This window comes from Helianthus annuus, chromosome 14 (genome assembly GCF_002127325.2).
Source record: "Helianthus annuus cultivar XRQ/B chromosome 14, HanXRQr2.0-SUNRISE, whole genome shotgun sequence".
Classification (NCBI taxonomy): Eukaryota; Viridiplantae; Streptophyta; class Magnoliopsida; order Asterales; family Asteraceae; genus Helianthus; species Helianthus annuus.
This window is the reverse complement of record NC_035446.2, coordinates 45,162,339-45,184,830: the sequence shown is the minus strand read 5'-3', so window position 1 is coordinate 45,184,830 and position 22,492 is coordinate 45,162,339. Positions and strand designations below refer to the sequence as shown.

At 38.4% G+C, this 22,492-nt stretch overlaps 2 protein-coding genes and 1 long non-coding RNA gene across 5 annotated transcripts; all 3 read left to right on the top strand.

Moving 5' to 3' along the window:
* Positions 1-8,365: 8,365 nt before the first annotated feature.
* On the top strand, positions 8,366-11,876 carry LOC110905449 (anaphase-promoting complex subunit 1-like; the record flags this gene model as incomplete). Its single annotated transcript, XM_022151192.2, has 6 exons — positions 8,366-8,629; positions 8,786-8,965; positions 9,639-9,759; positions 10,426-10,613; positions 11,406-11,534; positions 11,634-11,876. Coding segments are annotated over exons 4-6 (528 nt in total), but the record flags the coding sequence as incomplete, so codon positions are not given.
* Positions 11,877-11,964: 88 nt separating this feature from the next.
* Positions 11,965-14,902, top strand: LOC110908371. Of its 3 annotated transcripts, XR_002574562.2 has the most exons (7): positions 11,974-12,233; positions 12,673-13,290; positions 13,382-13,442; positions 13,618-13,679; positions 13,794-13,958; positions 14,443-14,516; positions 14,594-14,902. It is a non-coding gene; the product is annotated as an uncharacterized LOC110908371 (long non-coding RNA). The 3 variants fall into 3 exon arrangements; XR_002574561.2 differs by having other exon boundaries at positions 11,965-13,290; XR_002574563.2 differs by lacking the exon at positions 14,443-14,516 and having other exon boundaries at positions 11,969-13,290.
* Positions 14,903-18,738: 3,836 nt separating this feature from the next.
* LOC110908370 lies at positions 18,739-20,745 on the top strand. The gene has a single exon (XM_022153306.2). The coding sequence runs from the start codon at positions 18,818-18,820 to the stop codon at positions 20,546-20,548; it is 1,731 nt and encodes a 576-aa protein (XP_022008998.1). The 5' UTR covers positions 18,739-18,817; the 3' UTR covers positions 20,549-20,745.
* Positions 20,746-22,492: the final 1,747 nt, after the last annotated feature.

The window sequence follows — 22,492 nt, the reverse complement described above, 5'->3', positions numbered from 1 at the left end:
CCCTACTCTCAAGCGCTCCCTTCAATCCATCAATCGCTGTGAGTATACTCGATCCCTTTTTGCTTTAGCACTTTTGGGTGTTACATACGTTACTTATCTAAACCACAATCGAACACACTACTCAACTATTTAAAACACTAACCGTTCTGCATTTATTACATGACTAAATGAATGCTTGTTGTTATGTTTACACGTGGAATGCTTTCTACCTGCCTAAACGACGATAGTACTATAGTTTGGACTCAGCACCCGTTCACATAGGGGTTGTTAAGGACCATTACTTGCATGGATTACGGTGGTAATCATGTATTGCGAACTGCCTCGAGCAGTCAACCCGCAGTCATTGGTATCGATAGTTCTATGTCGATAATTAACATGCTTCGTTTTCCTCTGTGTACGTGCTGGTTATGCATAAACTATTTCGAACTCTATATGCTATTATCAAACTTGTATGCTCACCTTTGCATTTTATGTATTGACTTTATTTTAACGTATGTGGCAGGCAATTAGGATGCTTATCTGCTAGGAAGGCGAGCTTAGAATAAGCGTCTAGAGCATAGTTGTCTGTAGATCATGCAGAGCGAGTCTCTAGAAGCATTGAACAATTTTTATATTTAAAATCTGAGTTGTTGGAACAGAATATTTGACTAGTTGTTATCTGTAATAATTTGTTTTACTATTTAGGATACGGTATGGGACGTATTACTTAAACTAAATAGTAATGATAGTTATTGTGGAAATTTCTGGACAATCTGTTTCGCTCAGTGCCATGCCCCGATGATTCCGCCATCGGTTAGGGTGTGACACTTATATAAGGAGAAGTATGTAGAGGTCAAAAGGTTACACACTTAGACATAACCTAATAATCATAACATCATCGACCTCTTCTCCATACCGAATCCCCTATTCGGTTTTCATCATCACCATCATCAGTTAGCACCCTAAGGAGGAACCAGATCACAATGACAACTATGTCGAACTCGATGTCATCTTCTTTGATTGGATTCTCCACTGCACTGTCTGTTGTAACAGGTATGTTTTCATGTTTTCCATTATGATTAAACATAACTGATCCAACATGTGGTATCAGAGCATATGTTGATTAGTCGGTTCTGTTTTCGTATCCATTAATTCTGGGATTGAAATCTGGAAAACGGAATTTTGATAACTTAATGAACATTCACAGCCGGTTTCGAGTCGAATATGACCACTCGAAATCCCTATTTTCGGAAAAGGATTAATTATATGTTCACTGGGTAATCTTATAACCGAAATCTGTTTTAGAAAAGCCTTAAAATTTAGATTTCGGGTTCCAGAATTTATGTTTTATTTTTTAGGGTTCATCATGTTCTTAGGAAAATTCAAAAATTCCTTTATGTTTTGGAATGTAATTAGGATTGATGAGTGTTTTTTCCTGTTTGATCCAATTTAATCTGTTAAGTTTATTTCGAAAACTGTTAAAAGATATACAGTTATAATTTTCGAAATATTTTTGATAAAATTAGATCATCTTAAAACAGGAAACCATATCTCATAATCCCTTAGAATTCGAGTTTTCAGTTATGTTTTCACATTCACAACTGTTAACAGGAAGTTTCGAAATCCCTTCTAACGAACCGAGACCAAGATCTCGACTCGAGACCACAAGGTCTTGACTCGAAATCATAAGTGTTCTCAAATGTTTATAACTCGAGACAATGATTTCGACTCGAGATCATAAGGTCTCGACTCGAGACCACTAAGGTTTCGACTAAGGGCTTCAATCTTCACAACTCGAAACCATGGTTGCGACTCGAGACCTCATAAGGAGTCGAGATCTCATAATTCACAGCAGTCAAGACCATGATTACGACTCGAGACACTGAGATTACGACTCGAGACCTTAATGAGTCGAGACCTCATAATGATGAGTCGAGACTTGACTCGAGATCTCACTCGAGACCTCATAACTGAGTAGAGATCTCACTCGATCCGCGCTAACAGGTGGTTTGCTATTAAATAATTGGTTTTTGTAATTACTTAGTTAAATTAATCAGAATCAGATAATATTTTACAAAACCAAAATGGCTTAACTTGAATAAGCTTTTGGTGTATCATTTCTTGCCAAAGCTGATTTGATACATCTACTTATCATTCAAGTATTACGAAAGCTATTTTAAGTGTGCATCATAAACATGAATGTCTTAATATCTGGCCAAAGCTGATTTAATTCCTTCATAGATGGCATACTTAACAAGTGCATAACTAAAGTGATTGTCTCAATTTCTGGCCAAAGCTGATTTGTTACAATCACTTGCACACATGCTTAAATGATTACACTTCTGGCCAAAGCTGATTTGTCTTCGTTTAAGTAGAATTTTAACTAAGTCTATTATTTTGATATTAGTAATAGACAATATCACAGCTTCATAACGTAAAATGGTCATTATTTATGCCTGCTTTAGTTTAACGTGCCCTTAGATCACATTACGACTTCTTCCTTAGTATCATAACTTGCTCATCTTATTTCCACTATCAGCGCCCAATTGCGGGATTCCACCTTTGACTAGTGATAACTTTGCTGCATGGAAGGATGCTCTCATGCTTACACTTGGACTGCTGGACTTTGACTATGCTCTAAGAGAGAATAAGCCAGTGGACCTTACTCCACAAAGTACTGCTGCTGAGCAGTTGACTCATGAAAAGTGGACTAGGTGTAACCGCATGTCTCTCATGTTCATGAAGCAATCTATAAGCAATGCAATCAGGGGAGCCATTCCTGATTCTGAAGATGCTAAAACCTATTTGTTTTCTGTGGAGGCGCAGTTCAAGGGGACGTCTAAAGCACACGCTAGTACTCTTATTCTCAAGCTGGTGACGACTACGTATGATGGGAGGAGCGGCATTCGCGAGCACATCATGATGATGAATGACATGGCCAATATGCTGAAGGGGCTGGAAATGGAAATCAGTGATGGTTTCCTCGTTCATTTCATCATTACTTCGCTTCCTTCGTCCTTTAAAGCATTCAAGATCAATTACAACACTCAGAAGGACAAATGGACGATGAGTGAGCTGGTCGCCATGTGCGTACAGGAGGAAGAGCGTATGAGGATGGATCGCACTACTGATGTTGCTAACTTCACCACCTCCAACGCTAAGAAAAGGAAGAACAATCATCAGAGAAAGGATGCTTCTAAAGTCCAAAGGCCTAATCCTAATACAAGTGCACCTTCCAGCTCTAAGAACTCCTTAGGCAGAATCCACTGCAAATTCTGTAAAAAGGCAGGACACATGCAGAAGGAATGCCCTGATTTTTAGGAGTGGCTGGCTAAGAAAGGTAACAATTATTTTATGATACTTGAGTCCTATAATTTAAGTGTTCCTGCTAATTCTTGGTGGTTTGATTCTGGTTCTATGGTTCATGTTACCAATTCAACTCAGGGATTCCTTACAATCCGGAAGCTGGAAAGAAACCAAAGAACGCTTAAGGTTGGGGATGATCGAGAATTAGAAGTGAAGGCCATTGGAACATTACAATTATTTATGAAAACTGGTTTATGTATTAAACTTTATGATACCTTATATGTTCCTGAGGTAACTCGGAACCTTGTATCAGGACCAAAGTTAGACATGGACGGTTTTATTGTTTCCCATGGTCATCGCAAACTCTCTATCCTCTATGATTCTGTTCTTTATGGTACTGGTATTCTGGATGGTGGTCTCTATAGATTAGAACTAGATGATAACTTTTCCAAATCTTTGTTGTCATATAACATTAATGAATCACTCACAAAGATGAAAGAGAAAAAGACTTAGAGACTTCATCCATGTTGTGGCATCAACGTTTAGGCCACATCTCAAGAGAACGATTAAATCGTCTCGTAAAGGATGAAGTCTTACCTCCTCTCGATTTCTCTGATTTTGGAACATGTGTCAAATGTCTTAAAGGTAAAATGACATTAGCAAATAAGAAAGGTGCCACTAGGAGCTCTAATTTATTAGAACTCATTCATACTGATATTAGTGGTCCTTACCCAATCGATTGCATAACAGGACATACTTCATTTATCACTTTCATTGACGATTATTCTCGCTACATGTACTTGTATCTTATTAAGGAGAAATCTGAATCTCTAACAACTTTTAAAGATTATAAGGCTGAAGTTGAAAAGCAATTAGATCGTCAGATTAAAGTTGTGAGATCAGATAGAGGAGGTGAATATTATGGAAGACATACTGATGTGGGTCAAGCTCCTGGTCCATTTTATGAGTTTTGTAAGGGCCAGGGGATTGTGAACCAATACACCATGCCTGGTACACCTCAGCAGAGCGGAGTCACTGAACGAAGAAACCGTACCCTTATGAACATGGTGCGCAGTATGTTAGCCAACACTAATTTACCATTGTTCCTCTGGACTGAAGCGTTAAAAGCAGTTGTTCATATACTCAATAGAGTTCCTTCTAAGTCTGTCCCCAAAACTCCTTATGAACTTTGGACAGGAAGGAAACCGAGTCTTAAATATATGAAAGTATGGGGCTGCATTGCTGAAGCAAAACTTTACAATCCTTTCCTAAGGAAACTTGACCCTAAAACAGTTACCTGTTTCTTTATCGGGTATCCTGATAATTCAAAGGGTTATCGTTTCTATTGTCCTTCCCATGTCACCCGTAAGCGTGCTGCGTTCCTGGAGGATTTCAAGGTCAGTGGGAGCAGTACCAACCCTTACGAAGAATTGCAAGAAGTACAAGACGCGGGGGGGAGAGACTCGTCGCTTACCATTACTCCGATTACTCCTCTTGTACCCAATGCAACTATTGCACCTGAAGCTACTGCACCAACTCCAAATTCACCTCTACAATCAGAACCCATTATACCTCATGACGAAGGCACATCAAACGCTCAATACCAAGACAACAATGAACCCGATAATCCACTCAGGAGGTCATCTAGGCAAAGAAGGCCTACTAATTGGGATGATTATGTTACCTACCTGATTGAAATGGATCCCGGAAAGCTCAAAGCAGTAGCTCAAAGCAGTGATCAGTCTTCTGAATGGAATAAAGCAATGATTGATGAGCTTGAATCCATGAAGAAAAATGACGTTTGGGATTTGGTAGAATTACCCAACGGTGTCAAACCCGTAGGATGTAAATGGGTGTTCAAAACAAAACTGGATCCGAATGGTAACGTTGAACGCTACAAAGCAAGATTGGTTGCAAACTCAGAAAAAGGGAATTGATTATCAAGAGATGTTTTCACATGTCTCTCGTAAAGATTCATTAAGGATCGCCATGGCCCTAGTAGCTCATTTCGATTTAGAGCTGCATCAGATGGACGTTAAAACCGCTTTCCTTAACGGAGACTTAGACGAAGATGTTTACATAAAACAACCTGAAGGCTTTAAACCTGAAGGTCATGAACATCTAGTCTGTAAGTTGAAGAAATCCATTTACGGGTTAAAACAAGCATCATGTCAGTGGTACCTCAAGTTTGATGAAGTCATGAAGAAACAAGGTTTTATGAAGAATCAAGTAGATCAATGCACCTACCTCAAGATGAGTGGGAGCAACTTTACTATACTTGTCCTTTACGTAGATGATATTCTATTGGCAAGTAATAGTTTAGACATGTTGCATGAGTCGAAGCGGTTACTCTCGCATAACTTCGACATGAAGGATCTCGGAGATGCTTCTTACGTCATTGGCATCGAAATTCACCGTGATAGACACAAAGGGATCATAGGGTTGTCCCAAAGGTCTTACATAGATCGTGTCCTTACACGTTACAACATGCAATAGTGCAAACCCTCCGTCGCTCCATTAGTTAAAGGAGATGTTTTCGGTTCATTCCAGTGTCCGACAACAGAGATTGAGAAGGAGCAAATGAGCCAGATACCTTACGCGTCAGTAGTCGGGAGCTTGATGTATGCTCAAGTCTGTACTCGCCCAGATATCGCTTATAATGCTGGAATGCTAGGCCGTTATCAGACTAATCCTAGCCTAGATCACTGGAAAGCAGCTAAGAAGGTACTTCGATATCTGCAAGGGACGAAAGACTATAAACGACTTATAGAAAAAGTGATTATTTAGAAGTGGTGGGCTATTTTGATTCTGACTTTGCCAAATGTAAAGATGACAAGTAATCCACTTCGGGCTATATCTTTATGTTAGCAGGCGGCCCTATCTCTTGGAAGAGTCATAAACAACAGTTGACCACAACTTCCACGATGATGGCAGAGTACATGGCTGTTTATAACGCAACCTGTCATGGAATGTTGCTTAGAAATCTGATCACTGGACTCAAAATCGTTAATTCCATTTCTAGACCATTGAAGCTTTACTGTGATAATTCAGCTGCCGTTAGTTTCTCGAACAGTAACAGTTCGACTGGAGCTGGTTTATATCTCGATACAAAGTATATGTTCGTACCACTACAAGAAATTAGGGTGTTTACCCACACATAATTTACCTACACATGTAAATGTGTGGGTATTTACCTACACATGTTTGTATATGTGTGGGTAATGGTTGATAATATATTTTCGTAATAATTAACACTTAATATGTGTTGGTAATGGATTTTAGCCACACTTGGTGTTGGTGGGAAAATTTCCCCCCAAAATTGGCAATCGATTTAATATTAAATTACCTACACATTTGGTAAATTTTCGTCATGTGTAGGTAAATTATATACACATATGTAAAAAACTAATATATGTGTAGGTAAATGATTATGGTTACCAACACATAATTTTTTTTTAAAATATGTAGATAAACTAAGTTAATATGTATTTTTTAAATGATGTGGCAAATTAAATGCCTACACATGTTTAAATGTACAATATGTGTAGATATTAGATATATATATAATAAGTAAGTATATATTTTTTGATGACGTGGCAAAACAAATATCTACACATATTTAGAAATGTACAATATGTGTAGATATTGAATGCATATAAAATACATATTTAAATCTTTTTTATAAGGTGATGTGGCAAAATAAATACCTACACATATTTAGAAATGTACAATATGTATAGATATTGGATACATATAAAATAACTTATAAGGGCTCCAAGCTCCATCTAAAGCTCAAGTTTGGTTTGCTGGTAATTTTTCAAGCTAGGCTGCGACTTGGCTCCTATTTGATTTATTAATTTATATTAATTATAATTATATATTTTTCAAACTTTTATATATAACAATATATATATATATATATTATAACATTTCACTTAGATCTTATCTTTAGTACCAGACGGGAATTGATAATACTACCCTTCATCCACATGGCAGACTTTGGTTGGTACACGTTTGATACAACCTTTTTTGCTTCACTCGAAGAGAAAGTGGCGTGCTTAGGATTGATTGTAATAAGCACAACTAATACGAAATTGTGGAGTCGTAATGGCGGTGTGACGGGTGCACGATGATCCAGTAGTAACAACATCAGTGACAGCTTGCTGCCTTGCTCTGGCAGCGGTGGTAGGCACTGTCATGCTGACCATACACGACAACGAGTGATTCGGCAACTCAGATTCGACGAATTGACGACATCCACTACAAGAAATCTCTCCTTTAGGGATGACTTCTTTAGAGGGGACAAGAGCAATCAGGGGTGATAAATTCAGTCGCGACCAAAAAACATGACACGAACCTAACACGAAATTTGCGTGTTAAGTTTAATATAAACGGGTTCGGGTCAGTTTCAAGTTGAACCCGTTTAGGTTAACGGGGGTCGGGTTGGCGGGTTGACCCGTTTAATACATTTATATAATATTATATTTTTGTACAATATGTTTTTTAAGGGTGACTTTCTATGTACTGGACCTATTGGTCACCGGATTCTTGTCAAAGACAATCCCCCGTCAGCCCCGCCCTGCGGACGCGATGTTCTATCGGGCCCCGGCCGCCTCTATGTTTTATGTTATAAATTAAATGTGGTGTGTATTTTATGTTATAAGTATAATTTAAAAAGAGAAATTAGGATAAGATTTTATAATTCAAATATAATTGTATTATATATATTTCTATTTTTTTAAGTAAAATTTTATTTTAATATTCTAATTTCAAATAAAAAAAATTAAAAAGTTCGTGTTGAACGGGTCGTGTTTGGGTCAACCCACGAAATTTTTTGTCGTGTTAGGATTCATATGATTGAGACGATTTTCAAGTTCGGGTTGGGCCCGTCAACCCACAAACCCAACCTGTTTATCACCCCTAAAAGCAATAGGGCCGACATGGGTTGATCCATGTGCACTTTCAATCCAACCATTGATAAGTGATACGATCCAACGGTCAGGCTTCTATCTTACCTAGATTTTAATACCTAAAAAAAGGCGGGCTTTTTCCCTCCCTCACCTTTGCTTCCCCCCCCCCCCCCCAAAATCCCAATTACAGCAAAAAAAAGGGCTCCCACGACACCTTCAACTGCTTCCCAATTACCCTACGTCGAACCCCCATCTGCTTCGAAATCAACCCACGAAGAACACCCACCTTGCCCAACACCATCGCCATTACTGATTTCCCCAGACCGCTTCCTCCCCCAAACCCTAGACTCACGCCGCACACCACGCCAGACCACCTCCTCTGCGCCGCCGCAACACCTCGCCAAACCACCCCTGCAACGCCGTCGGACCACCAGGTATTTTTGTTGTGTTCGATTGTTTCTAATTTGTATTATCTTTACAAATTTCTTGAGTTAAAATATCAAATTTCTTGAGTTATATGTAGTATAGCAGGTTATTGTGTCGTTCTTGACTTAAATTAGAGGTTAATTGCTGCAATTTTTGATAAACAGGTTAGAGTAGTTGAAGTTGGAGGTGAACAAATCGGGTTAGGGTTTGAATCCGAACTGGGTTCAAAATGGTTGCCTTCATTCTTGCTGTTGTTTAGGCCTGCTGGTGTCGTATGGGAGATTTGTCTGAAGTTCTTCTTTGTGTTCTACAAGTAGATAGTTTGATGATATATAGTGCATCAGGTGTGTAGAACTAATCTTTTTTTGCTGATGAAGTTTTATTGATAGATTATATAAAAACCTTTTTTTGGCAGGTTAGTGGGCTAAAGTGGCCCATAGGGGGATGGGGTTTAACTGTGAACTTTATACAGGTACTCTATGCAAAATGCATAGTTTCAGTTCATACTTTTGATTAATAAGATGTTATTATTCCAAAGGAGTAATTATTTGTGGAGTCCCCTTTAAAGCCTTTTCCACTCAGAATGAGGGAATTCTTTTATGTTTTAAGTTTCTACTTTCCTCTTGTTGTGGAACCCCTGTCTCTCTCACTTTAAACAATCCTCTTTTCTATAACCTCATCAAGAATTTCTGATATCATCACACTGTGTCCTATGTGTCTCATGTACTTCTGGGTCAAAAGTCAAAACTAGTGTATGTAGGGCGTTGATACGTAAAAAGAACTTAAGGGATGAAGAATTTATGAAATGTTTAATTGATAAAAACTTGATGTATAAAACAAATAAGAGAGGCACATTTTTTGGTTGTAAATAAAGCTTATTTGTGATATTTGTGATCGACACGCCTTGGAGCACCTCACGTCTTTGAAAACCTAGGACGATTGTCTATCGTTTTATTGTTACTAGCATATAATCATTTATTTATTTATTTATTTATTTATTTATTTATTTGTGTTTAGGCACATTATGTTATACTGCTATCGTCATTTAAAGAACAGTTACAGCAACATGTTCGTGTCCATGCAATGGAAGCAGTCATGGCTTGTTGGGAGCTAGAACAATCTTTACAAAGCTTAACAGGTAATTAATCATATCTTTGTATATTTAATATTTTAAATATCTTTTAGATGTTAATTTACTTTTATGATGGCTATTTTAGATCACTTGCATGTAGGGGTGCAAACGAGCCGAGCCGAGTCCGAGCTCGACCAGGCTCGAGCTTGAGCTCGTTTAACATATGAAAGCTCGAGCTCGGCTCGATTTGAGCTTTATTTCTAAAGCTCAAGCTCGGCTCGAAGGCAATTTTTCAAGCTTGAGCTTGGCTTGGGCTCGACTCGTTTAGTATTTATTAATTAATTTATATTAATTATAATTATTGTTATTCATATAATTAAATTATTTTTTATATTTATATAAATGGTAATTATTATTATATAAATATATGTTTAATATATTAATAAAAAATATATAAATAGAAAGCTCGTTTAGGCTCGCGAGCCGACTCGAGCTCGATAAGCGAAGCTCGGGCTCGTTTACTAAACGAGTTTGTTTTTTAGGCTCGGGCTCGAGCTCGAGCTCGTTTAAGCTCGGCTCGTTCAAGCTTTTTTTCGAGCCGAGCTCGCGTAGCTCGGCTCGTTTGCACCCCTACTTGCATGGTTGCACCTTTATCAGAATCTATCTCAAACATGTTTACAACCAAGTCTGGTTAATTAATGGTTATTGCTAATGAATATGGTGTATGTATAGGTGTATCACCTGGGGAGGGTACATGAGCAACAATGTCCGACGACGATGAAGAGCAAGTAGACGGTGACACTAACATGTTTGACAGTGGTCTCGATGTTTCAGACAGTATGGGATTTGGCCTTCCAACTGAAATTGAGTGTTCTTTAATGGAATGGGTTAGGCAAGAGCTCAAACACGAGCTAAAGCAGGTAATAATACGAAAAAGACCTCCTTGACTTACCCGTGGTTGACTTTGACTTATTGTTGTGTCCTCCTTGACTTACCATAATTGTTGTGTCCTCCTTGACTTACCCGTTGTTGACTTTGACTTATTCTTGGTGGCATATCAATATCTGGGTGTTAGAAAATAGATGGACTAATTCTTCTTATTGCTGCTATTAGTGTTTTAAGTTTTAATTGTTAAATCGTTGGTGTTTTAAATCCTAATTATTTCCTACTTGCGAGAATTGTTGTTTTGTAAGTTGCAAAAGGTTAATTTGTTAACGGTAGGAGAGTATACTGAATTGTTAGTGTTAAATTGTGATATATATAAATTCTGCATGATATTAAAATTACCGATATCCCACCGCAATAATCTATATCTCAAATATCGGTCCTTGACTGATATCTGATTTTATACCGCATTAACTGCATAGCTCAAAAGTTTAAAGTAACATTTGCTTTTCTTATCTTATGAAATGTTAAATGTTTAATAGAGTAAATTACGTAGATCATCCTTGTGGTTTTCTTGAAGTTATACATTTTGTCCTTTCATTTAAAAATCTATATGGATAGTATCTACTTTTGAGAATTGTAACACCAATGGCCATTTATTTGAATGGCTGTTAAAAGGTTCTATTAATTTCACTTTTCTTTCACTCATTCTCTTCTTGCCACCGGTCATTTCAGCCACACTTTATAGTTTATACCGCAGGTCAATTCACCACTACCCAACCTTATATAATATGCTTATTAACCGCATGACTCTTTTAATGTATTAGTCATGTAAGCAATGCCTGCGTAGATATGTTCTTCAAGGGCAAGCACCAACTGCTTTTCAAGATATGAAAGTTGTAGGATTGGCAGATGCTATTGAAGGGAGAGTCAATGTCATCTTACACAATGGACAGGTTTGATATCAGGTTACATGCATATATGTTCACTTGTTAAATATCACGACACCCGTTCTTCATAGTTTGGTCTATTAATTTTTTTTATTGTTTGTATAGATGCTCAGATGTACGTTTCGTATATACCCTTCTTCATCATTGGCAAATGATTGCATTGCAGGGATGGCTGAGGGACTTGAAGCTAATTTATACAATCACTTTACAGTTCTTCTTTGGGGAAATTGCGACTCAACGCATCTAACGTGGCGGATGACGTGGCATGAATATCAGGCTTATCTAATACTCATAGTAAATGATTACTCGGCTAAGTGGGAGAATGTAAGATTAAATATATTATGTTTAATATTTAATCTAGTAGTCATTATAATCATTTACATAATATAGATCAAAATATATAATAACCTATTAAATAATTAGTTGATAATTGTTGATGGACCATATTACCCTTATTAACTAATTAGGTTTCCTCTTGGGTGCTTATATAAGGAGAATTATGTAGAGGTCAAAAGGTTACACACTTAGACATAACCTAATAATCATAACATCATCGACCTCTTCTCCATACCGAATCCCCTATTCGGTTTTCATCATCACCGTCATCAGTTAGCACCCTAAGGAGGAACCAGATCACAATGACAACTATGTCGAACTCGATGTCATCTTCTCTGATTGGCTCCACTGCACTGTCTGCTGTAATAGGTATGTTTTCATGTTTTCCATTATGATTAAACAGAACTGATCCAACAACAACATCGCATTCATTATAAATCCTATTTACACACATCAAAATTTAGTCTCATTATATATATCCATCATCACAATATACACCCTAAGATCAAAATGACTAGAACTTAGAGTAGCATGTTGGATTTAATCAACAATGTTTTAAATGGAGGGAATGTTAAAACCACTAAACATCTAGCGTTGATACATTGCATTCTTCAATGGAACATTGCCCCATAATTAATCATGAACATAAGTGAAATCATATAAAAAGTTTATCCTTATCTTGGAATGAATTTTATTATCTATATAAACCTCTCGTAAATTTCATGTACGTAATAGTAATTTTACCACAATCAAACCACCCCCATTTATGTTATTCTCCTATATATTAACAACCAAACGAAATGAACAGTAAAACTCAGAGGGTATTTAAGGGTTTTTTAACATATAAAAAAACCCAACACTTCTGACGGTAGAAAGACTAGACAGAGACTGCTGAAAGAGAGAGAGAGAGAGCGTGCGACGGAGGATAGGGAGAGACGCGGCGGTGATGGAGGAACCGGCTATGGTCTCCGGCCGACGGTATTGTTGTCGCTGAATGGGAACTTCACGGCCGGGGTTCTAGGGTTCCGACGCTCCGGTCATTACCACAGCTAATATCTCTATTCTCCCTCCAATCACATGATATTCATGGCAAGATGATGCTCTGATCTGGAGTCATTCCGGTACAAGCAAAGCAAAGGCATCATATCTCCGAATCTCCGATTACCTACTATGCGTCACCAGTACCAACATCCAATGGCGGGGATGGTGTTTTCCGACGATTCTACGGGTTGACGGCTCCTGGCCGGTTCTGTTAGGAAGCTGGGGTTCCGGCCAATTTCTGGTAACTCAGATGCGTTTCCGATGAACCAATCGCTGGCCCGAATATATGGTTTTTGACGGAGAGCGACAAGATATGTTACATCAGATGCTGCCATTGCTCTGACAATGACGGCGGTCAAGCAGTTAGGGTTTCGATCAACTTCTGGTAAGTCATTTTCTATTGCATGTTTCGCTATTTGGTTAGATCGACTGTCCCTGAACCTTAATCCGACGACTAATGTTGATCTGATGAGTAGGTAACATCTGGTGAGGTTTCGGCGAAGATTCTAAGATTATGGTGAACGGGCAGACGAGCGGGTAAGCACACAACACTCACAAACCATTAAGATGCATCAGATTGTAATTTCTTGTAAATAATAATTACTAAGTTAACTTCGTTTGTCACAAAGAATATATGTCAAAATGTTGATTCTATTTCATACAACTGTTTTAATTTATGCTTATTGCTTCGGTGTGATGGTGTGGTTGTTAGGGTTTGTTTGCCCTAATCAGTTGGAGATAAGAACTGATGGTGGTCCAAGGAAGATTGATCGGGTAATTTTCTTTGTTTGAAGATGGTTTTAATGTTGGAATTGTGAATTAAGTGTTTCATTTGTTGTTTTTTTGGTAATTGGATGGTACTAATTCAGGTTTGTTTGAATTGTTTAGGATAAAGTTGGTTAGAGTGGGCAGGAAGTTATGGAGGAGTTCTTCTATGGAAATCAGTTCGGGTGGGAAAGGGTTTAAAGGGAAGTACATGGGAGTGGGATCGGATGGGTCAGATTCAAGATAATTTCTCCTGTGCAGAAGAGGCAACAAGCTGAATGAGAAGTTGTATGTTCTATGTATTTTGTTACCATTAGGTTTTAGGTATTTTATTACCGACTTAAGTAAATACACAAATGTTCATTAAAGTGACCATGTCTGATACTAATTAGGTTTAAAGTTGAAGGCAATGAATTGTGAATTTCAAGATTATAAAGATGAACTGTAGATTTGAAATAAAAAAAGAAACATAGATGCTACATTATAGGGATGAGCTCGGTACCGACCGGTACCAAACCGGTTCGGTAAATTCGGTACCGGTACCGGGTACATTTGCTCATCCCTACTACATTATGCAGCTGCCATTTAACTCATAGAACACCTGCCAGATTATATTCACTCAATCACTCCAAACATAAGACTTTTTGAATTAAAATGTTTATAGATCTTTTTCAGTTCAACAGTCAACACAATACTTATCTTTTGTAGTGTTGAATACTAACTACATAATACTCATCATACTTGTATTTATATGATTATTATTTTTTTACAGTTTATACCTTATAGATAAGTTACAGTTATATGAGGATAGCAACAATTTTATAATGAAACTGTTTGTTTCAGGAGGTATTGTTTTTGTCATTTACCCCATTTTGCTTTTTTTTTTCAAAAGCATCATTTAATCAATTCCAATTCATTGCCAGGTCTCAGTTCCGATTGGGTGTGAGACTTGCAGACCGGTCACGTGGTCGTGCGGTGACAGGTGGTTGTGTGGTTGTGGTGCTAAAATTCATGCCGAAGAGGAGGTGCCTGGCAATGACGCATCTACTTTTTTTGTTTTTGTTTTCCCACATTTACAAGGTTTCATCCTCTAACCGTAAATTATTTCAGTTTCTTGCGACATGATCAAACAATCAACGAAGCTCCGTCTTCATTCTATATATTTTTGCTATGGGAACTGTAGGTGTTTTGAAAAATAATGGAAACAAAGACCTCCAGTAACACATTAGTAATTGTATGTGTTCTAAAATTGAATTATATATTTTTTGCTATTAAAGAACAGTAACACATTAGGAAATCTAGAACAATAAAATTGAAGGGTGATTCTGGAAGTTATTAAATTAAACAACTATCTTCAGGTCTTCTATGGTATAGAAACTGTATGTGTTCTAAAATTGAAATGCCAAACTAATGGAATGAGAGCAGAACAAAGTTGGTGTTGCATGGTGGATTTTGCTTTCCCCACACCAATTCCCAAAGCAAAACTTTACCATTATTTTCCACAATCACCCTTCAATATCATTATTCTTACTTCTTTGGTATGGATCTTTATTGTTGTACAAGGATTATAATGTGGAGAATGAAAGACAGTGGAGAAGTATTTCATTGTGAATTACATCACACTTGACATCTTGAGTGTTTTTTTTTTTCACTATGTTTTTTAATTAACTATGGATAATGAATTATGATCCCTATGGATCGAGTGAAAAGATGAGAACATAGTCTTGCCTTGACAACAATTTGATTGTTCTTGTAGACCACCAGAGACACGTCTTGCATCGCGTAGACAAATTTACTACTAAACACGAGTAGTGGTTGACCTGTGATTTTTCCGCCGCAACGCGCGGCGGTGGTATAACACTAGTTTTCTTTAATCAATAATCATATACGTGCTTGAATGTCCCTAAAGAGACGACCCTACCTACTTCCATTCATACGAATCCCTACATGTCAAAGTGGATTCATTTTAGAGTAAACGACGAAAACTGTGACCACTTAACGTAAAAGAAATATTTCAGCTTTATAGTCTATGGAGGATATGATCCATGCAAATCGATATAAAAACGTAAATAACAAAATCTGTTTAAAAGAATTATTAACCGTTTTGTAACTATAAGAATTTGTATTGTTGGTATCATCGTCATCGGAAACCCAGGACCATTCAGAACGGACGGTGTTGTGACCGCACACACAATCGTTTTCATACAACCCACAATAATCACAGTGCATCATTATGAATCGAACAAAACTAACTTGTGAATGATAATGAAACTAACCGAATATAACTTGTAACGAACTTGAACTTTGAATAACAATTACTTGTAAATACAGGAACTTGAATAACTGAACCGAACAAAGAACAAGGGATTTGCAGCCGGCTTTATATGCGATGAACGGATACGTCTCAACAGTCACAACGCTTCAAACGAAGGGATGTGTCGTTCCCATGATAACCGCTCATGCGGTTATTAACTTTGACGTACCGGTTCATGAAATTCTCAGCCCAAACCCGCATGTTCTCTAATCGTTACATAACCTACAGGACTTACTATCTTGTTCGACCCATTAGACATGGCCTCCGGCCCAAATACATAAACATAAACACTAAACTGTTTTGACCCATTATAACTAAGAACAAATTAATAAAACGATACCGGCCCGAAAACCGTTTCTTTTTCTCGGATGGACTTGATTAAACTTCGTTCTTCATTCACCGCCCTAAGCAAGAACATCCGAGTCTCCGGCCGCGATCACTCCTTGCGATTATTGGTGACCTCTATCTTGACCACCACGTCGTCGTCGCTTGATTCGTCGATCCAACCGCAATTGTTGCTTGAATTTCCAGCCATGCCATCTTCCTTTCTTTCACGCTCTTTCTTCATGTAGTCGAAGTACCACTCGACTAGTTCCAAATAATAGATGTAGGCAACTTTCATCTCGTATGCAGCATCCGGTTCGTAACCGTACTTGGCCGCAATCACGTCCCACATATTTTTCTCCATCACTTCTTTGAACCCTCCGTTGTGCTTCACGATGCAGTGTAACAATATGAGACTAAGGTCTCGGCCATCGATCAGTTCTGGCGGCATTGCTTTCTCACATACGATCCCGAGGAAATCCGTAATGAACCAAACCAAGACTTCTTCGAATGGTACATCGAAGAATCTTTGGTGTTTCTTTATTTCCTCGTGCAATGTAATAAGATCTCCCGGTTCCACACAACTTTCCATAATCATGTTTCTTTCAACGACGTCCTCCTCGAGTTGTGAGAGAATTAACGCTCGTTCCCGAAGCGTTTCTCTTGATTGACGCGGGTTATCTTTCTCGCCTTCGATGTAAATCAAAAGTGCCTTTTTCGCCTTCTTGGAATACACAACTTCTTTCTTTCTAGCCTTTGAATTTTCACCGTACATTTTCTTCTTGTTTCTTGCTTTCTCAAATTCCCTTTCGTAGTATTCACCCAAACACTCTTGGAATTCTTTCTTTTCCTTCTTGTAGCCATTGTCAACGCCAAGATTATCGTAGAATGCATTGAGATAATCTTGTTCCAAGTCGACTTCCGACTTGTCCTCATAAATGTCGAACCCTTTCGACCGACAACCAAACATTTTCTTTAACACACACGTATCCCCCATGGTAACCGTTTCTATCCCTTGAAACAAGAGTTGTTCTAGACTTAGAACATTCTTGTCTAGACTTGGTGCATAAGTTACGCACGGGATCGTCTTGTCTTTGCCGTCCACCGGCACTCTCACTTCTCCTATTCCATGCACAAACGAAAAATCTTTCCTACTTTCGTTTGTCACAACCCCAAAGTGTCTCTTGAAACACTTAAACATATTCCGGTTTCCCGTCATATGTGTTTTGAACGTGGGATCAACAACCCATATTGAATCCCATTTGCCACCATAAGTATCTTTCACAACATAATAACTTTCAATTGGTAACGGTGATAACTTGATATACTTACTTGGGCAAATCGATGCGATATGACCGAATTCCTTGCACTTGAAACATCGGACTCCCGGTTTCCTCGGTCTACCCACTGGTGCATTTGATTTCTTTCCGGACTTCTTCACGAAACCCTTTGGAAACACTTTCCTTGGAAACTTCTTCACCGGTGATTTCCCGGTTCGCATGGTTGGCTTCCCCTGCGCGTACTCATCCTCTTCCGCCGCCCGGCCGCACTTTCCACTACGAACAATAACTTCCTCACCGTAATCGGTTTCCACCGATTTTCCTTTGTTTCCACAAACCCGGTTCCCATCTTGATCACAACTCCTCCCGCTTCCTGTTAAACCTTTGGCTCTGATAACAATGTTGGTATCATCGTCATCGGAAACCCAGGACCATTCGGAACGGACGGTGTTGTGACCGCACATACAATCGTTTTCATACAACCCACAATAATCACAGTGCATCATTATGAATCGAACAAAACTAACTTGTGAATGATAATGAAACTAACCGAATATAACTTGTAACGAACTTGAACTTTGAATAACAATTACTTGTAAATACAGGAACTTGAATAACTGAACCAAACAAAGAACAAGGGATTTGCAGCCGGCTTTATATGCGATGAACGGATACGTCTCAACAGTCACAACGCTTCAAACGAAGGGATGTGTCGTTCCCATGATAACCGCTCATGCGGTTATTAACTTTGACGTACCGGTTCATGAAATTCTCAGCCCAAACCCGCATGTTCTCTAATCGTTACATAACCTACTGGACTTACTATCTTGTTCGACCCATTAGACATGGCCTCCGGCCCAAATACATAAACATAGACACTAAACTGTTTTGACCCATTATAACTAAGAACAAATTAATAAAACGATACCGGCCCGAAAGCCGTTTCTTTTTCTCGGATGGACTTGATTAAACTTCGTTCTTTATGTATATACAAACTCACTTGGCATAGAAATTTAGCATTTTATTTTAATATTCTTGAACCCACTGGACGCCATAAGATCTTTAAAACGAATATAAGGACAATACATCAATGTCTACAATTGCAGGTCAACTTTAAAGTTGAACAAGACTTTAACAAACTAAATAGTGCAATAAATACATACGATATACCACCATCTTCTTCTATCTTCCCAAAACCCACACATTTCTTATCCTAGAAAAACCACAGCATGGTAGCTTCCGGTGGACGGATGAAAGAAGTCGGTATGTTCAGCTTTCACGTCTTCACCGGCAGGTGGTTCATGGTGTTTGCCTGCCTTCTCATTATGTCTGTCGCCGGAGCAACTTACATGTTCGCTTTGTACTCCGGCGACATTAAATCCTCTCTTGGGTATGACCAAAGCACCCTTAATCTCCTTAGCACGTTCAAAGATTTGGGTGGGAATGTTGGCATCATTTCGGGTTTAATAAACGAAATTTCACCACCGTGGGTGGTGCTTCTCATCGGTGCCGCCATGAACTTCTCCGGGTACTTCATGATTTGGCTGGCGGTCACCAAAAAAATAGCGAAACCACCCGTTTGGCAAATGTGTATGTTCATATGCATAGGTGCAAATTCACAAACGTTTGCCAATACAGGAGCTTTGGTTACTTGTGTAAAAAACTTCCCGGAAAGCCGAGGGGTGGTGTTGGGACTTCTCAAGGGTTTTGTAGGGTTAAGTGGTGCGATTCTCACTCAGTTGAATCATGGTTTTTATGGGAATGATTCTAAATCACTTATCTTGTTCATTGGATGGCTTCCGGCTGTGGTTTCGATGGTGTTTCTTGGAGTTGTTAGGGTGTTAAAAGTGGTGCGACAGGCTAATGAGCTCAAGACGTTCTATAACTTGTTATACATTTCTTTAGGGTTAGCAGGGTTTCTTATGGTTATGATCATAACCCAAAACAAGCTTCAGTTTTCAAGGCCCGAGTTTGATGCAACTGCCATTGTTGTTGTCATCTTACTCTTTGCTCCTCTTGGCATTGTTTTTAGAGAGGAATTTAAGTTTTGGAAACGAAAGCAGGAGGCGGGAAATCATTTCCCTGTGGTTGATATAATAGCAACCGAGAACCCGATCGGAGCCATACCGCAGCCTCCGGTGAGGGAAGTATCTTGTTGGAAAACTGTTTTTGCTCCACCGGTAAGAGGGGAAGACTTCACTATCTTACAAGCTATTTTTAGTATCGACATGTTGATACTATTCACAACTACCACTTTCGGTGTCGGTGGGACGCTTACCGCGATAGACAATCTCGGGCAGATTGGACGGTCTCTCGGGTACCCGGTTACTAGCATCACAACTTTTGTGTCACTAGTCAGTATCTGGAATTACATGGGTCGGGTCGCGTCGGGTTTTGTTTCTGAACACTTGTTAGCCAGGTATAAGTTTCCACGCCCATTGATGCTCACAATTGTCCTTTGTATTTCTTGTGTGGGACATCTTTTAATCGCGTTCGGGGTACCCAACGGGCTCTACGTGTCATCGGTCATCATCGGGTTTTGTTTCGGAGCCCAGTGGCCATTGATTTTCGCTATCATATCCGAAATATACGGGTTGAAATACTATTCAACCCTGTATAATTTGGGTGGTGGGGCGAGCCCGGTCGGGGCTTACATACTGAATGTGGTGGTAGCGGGTCGACTTTATGATAAAGAGGCACTAAAACAATTGAGAGCAAGGGGAATGACCCGGAAAGAGGGGGAGGATCTAACATGCACAGGAGTAGATTGTTATAAAATGTCTTTCCTTATTATAACCGGAGCAACAGTGTTTGCATGTTTTATCTCATTCATTTTAGTGCTTCGTACAAGAAAGTTTTACCGCAGTGATATTTACAAACGGTTTCGAGAGGCAGCGGAGACCGTCAAAGAACCACCAACGACGCTACCAATGGAAAGAAAAATAGGAGAGAAAGAGTAGTTGATACAGATTTGTCAGTTCGTATTTAATATATACACATACCATACCATACTAGGAAAATTAAAACCCAATAGTACGTTCTTATGCTATATATCTATATAAAGTAGGTTGATTTCCACGTTCCAACATAACGGGAGATATCATTTTAATATATGTTATCATCCCCTATAAATTTATAAAAGATATTTGGCAAGTCATGTACAATTTCTTTTTTTCTTATTTTAATATAGGGACCAGCGTCTCTGAGAATTCACATAGCTTGAAAAAATGTGCCTTTCCGTTATGTTTTGTTATTATTTAAAAAGAATCAAATTAGTATTGGGTTCAATAAACCTAATTCCAAGTGGCTAAATTCTAAACCATAAAAATGATTTGTAAATGAGCCTATATTGGAAGTGGTATGTGTTTACTATTTAAAAATAACATATACGTATCGGAGTTTTTTTAAATCGTATGCCCCTCGAAATCACGGGCCTTGTGCGAAGGTCCTCCCCGCACACCATCAAAGCCTCCCATGGGTACCATGTACATATGCTATGTTTCGACATTCTGTTGGATGCTTTAAATAAGTTTTAAAACGATTACAAAAAATAAGCATCACTTTTGTATATTATATTTATTTCCTAAGCTTTTTAATGCATAAGTTTCAATTTGATAGTAAGAATGGCCCACGCCGGGTTTTTTTTATTTAGGGGCTGTTTGGCAACTTCTGAATGATTAAGCGCTGAAACAGTAAGAGACCTGAACTATTATGTTGAACCAGTAAGAGGTGTGAACTTTTAAGAGTCAGTATAATGCTTAACCGTTCAGAGACAATGTCTGACCAATTCAGATTAGAGGTCTTAACCATTCAGACTTAGCATAATGCTTAACCATTCAGAAGCAGATGTCTGAATGACACCTGCTCGCAAAACAAACAGTCTGAACCATTAAGTGTTGAACCAATAAGAGGTCTGAACCATTAAGAACCTCATTAAGAGGTCTGAACCAACTCAGTTATTTGCCGATAATAATCCGACCAGGTCCACTTTTGGCCGGTAATAGTCCATCGTTAAAAATAGCTTAACGGAGTTAAGTTTTTTTCCGAATTACAAACCGATGTTTTATGGATTTTGATCAGAATGAGGATACGAGTCGATTTATGTAAAACTTATCTCGAAACAGTGCTCCAAATGACTTGATTTTTTTTAATTCAAATTTAAACACCCAAATTGAAGCATCATTTTCATCGTTTGGGGCAGTATTTTAAGGTAAATTTTACATCAATCAACAAGAGCATTAAGGTACAATACCTATCTCATCTATAGTCTAAACAACACTTGTGTGGCTCTGTCAACAAGAGCATCCATTGTCGATACTTAGAGCATCCACAATGAGGTGTTTTTAGGTTGTTTTTTTAGGAGAGATGTGGTGATACAGATAAAAGGTGGGATGTGAAGGAGCAAATGTATGGTTTAGTTTTCCAACAAAAACATCTAAAACAAGTATGTAAGTGTGACTAGGAGAAATAAGACAGAGGTGAATGTTTTAGTGTGTTATGTGTAGGGCAAGAGAAAAGAGTCGTCTATCGATGAGGCAAGTGGCATGTGACACATAAAAACATAAAAAAAAAACTTGCAATGTTAATGCTCTTAAAAATTGGTTTTAACTAGGATAAAGACCCGCGCGCGTTGCGCTGCGAGACTTTTTAAGTTGAACACATAATATGATGCTAAAGAACCATAGTAAAAAGCAAACACATATTTATAAATTTCAGTTCGTGCAAACTGTAATCAAGTGCAAGTCAATGAAATGGGCTAGATAAAAAATATTAATGCTACAAAATCATAACAAAAACCAAGCATAAATTTATAAACTCTAGGGTTCTTGCAAACCATAACCATGGGCAGCTCAACCAAAAAAGTTAGTAAAAAGAGTGTGGCCCTAATAACTCTATCAAATCAC

What these genes read in the sequence shown, in the direction of transcription:
- LOC110908370 (XM_022153306.2), top strand. Translation starts at nt 18,818, where the DNA reads ATGGTAGCTTCCGGTGGACGGATGAAAGAAGTCGGTATGTTCAGCTTT.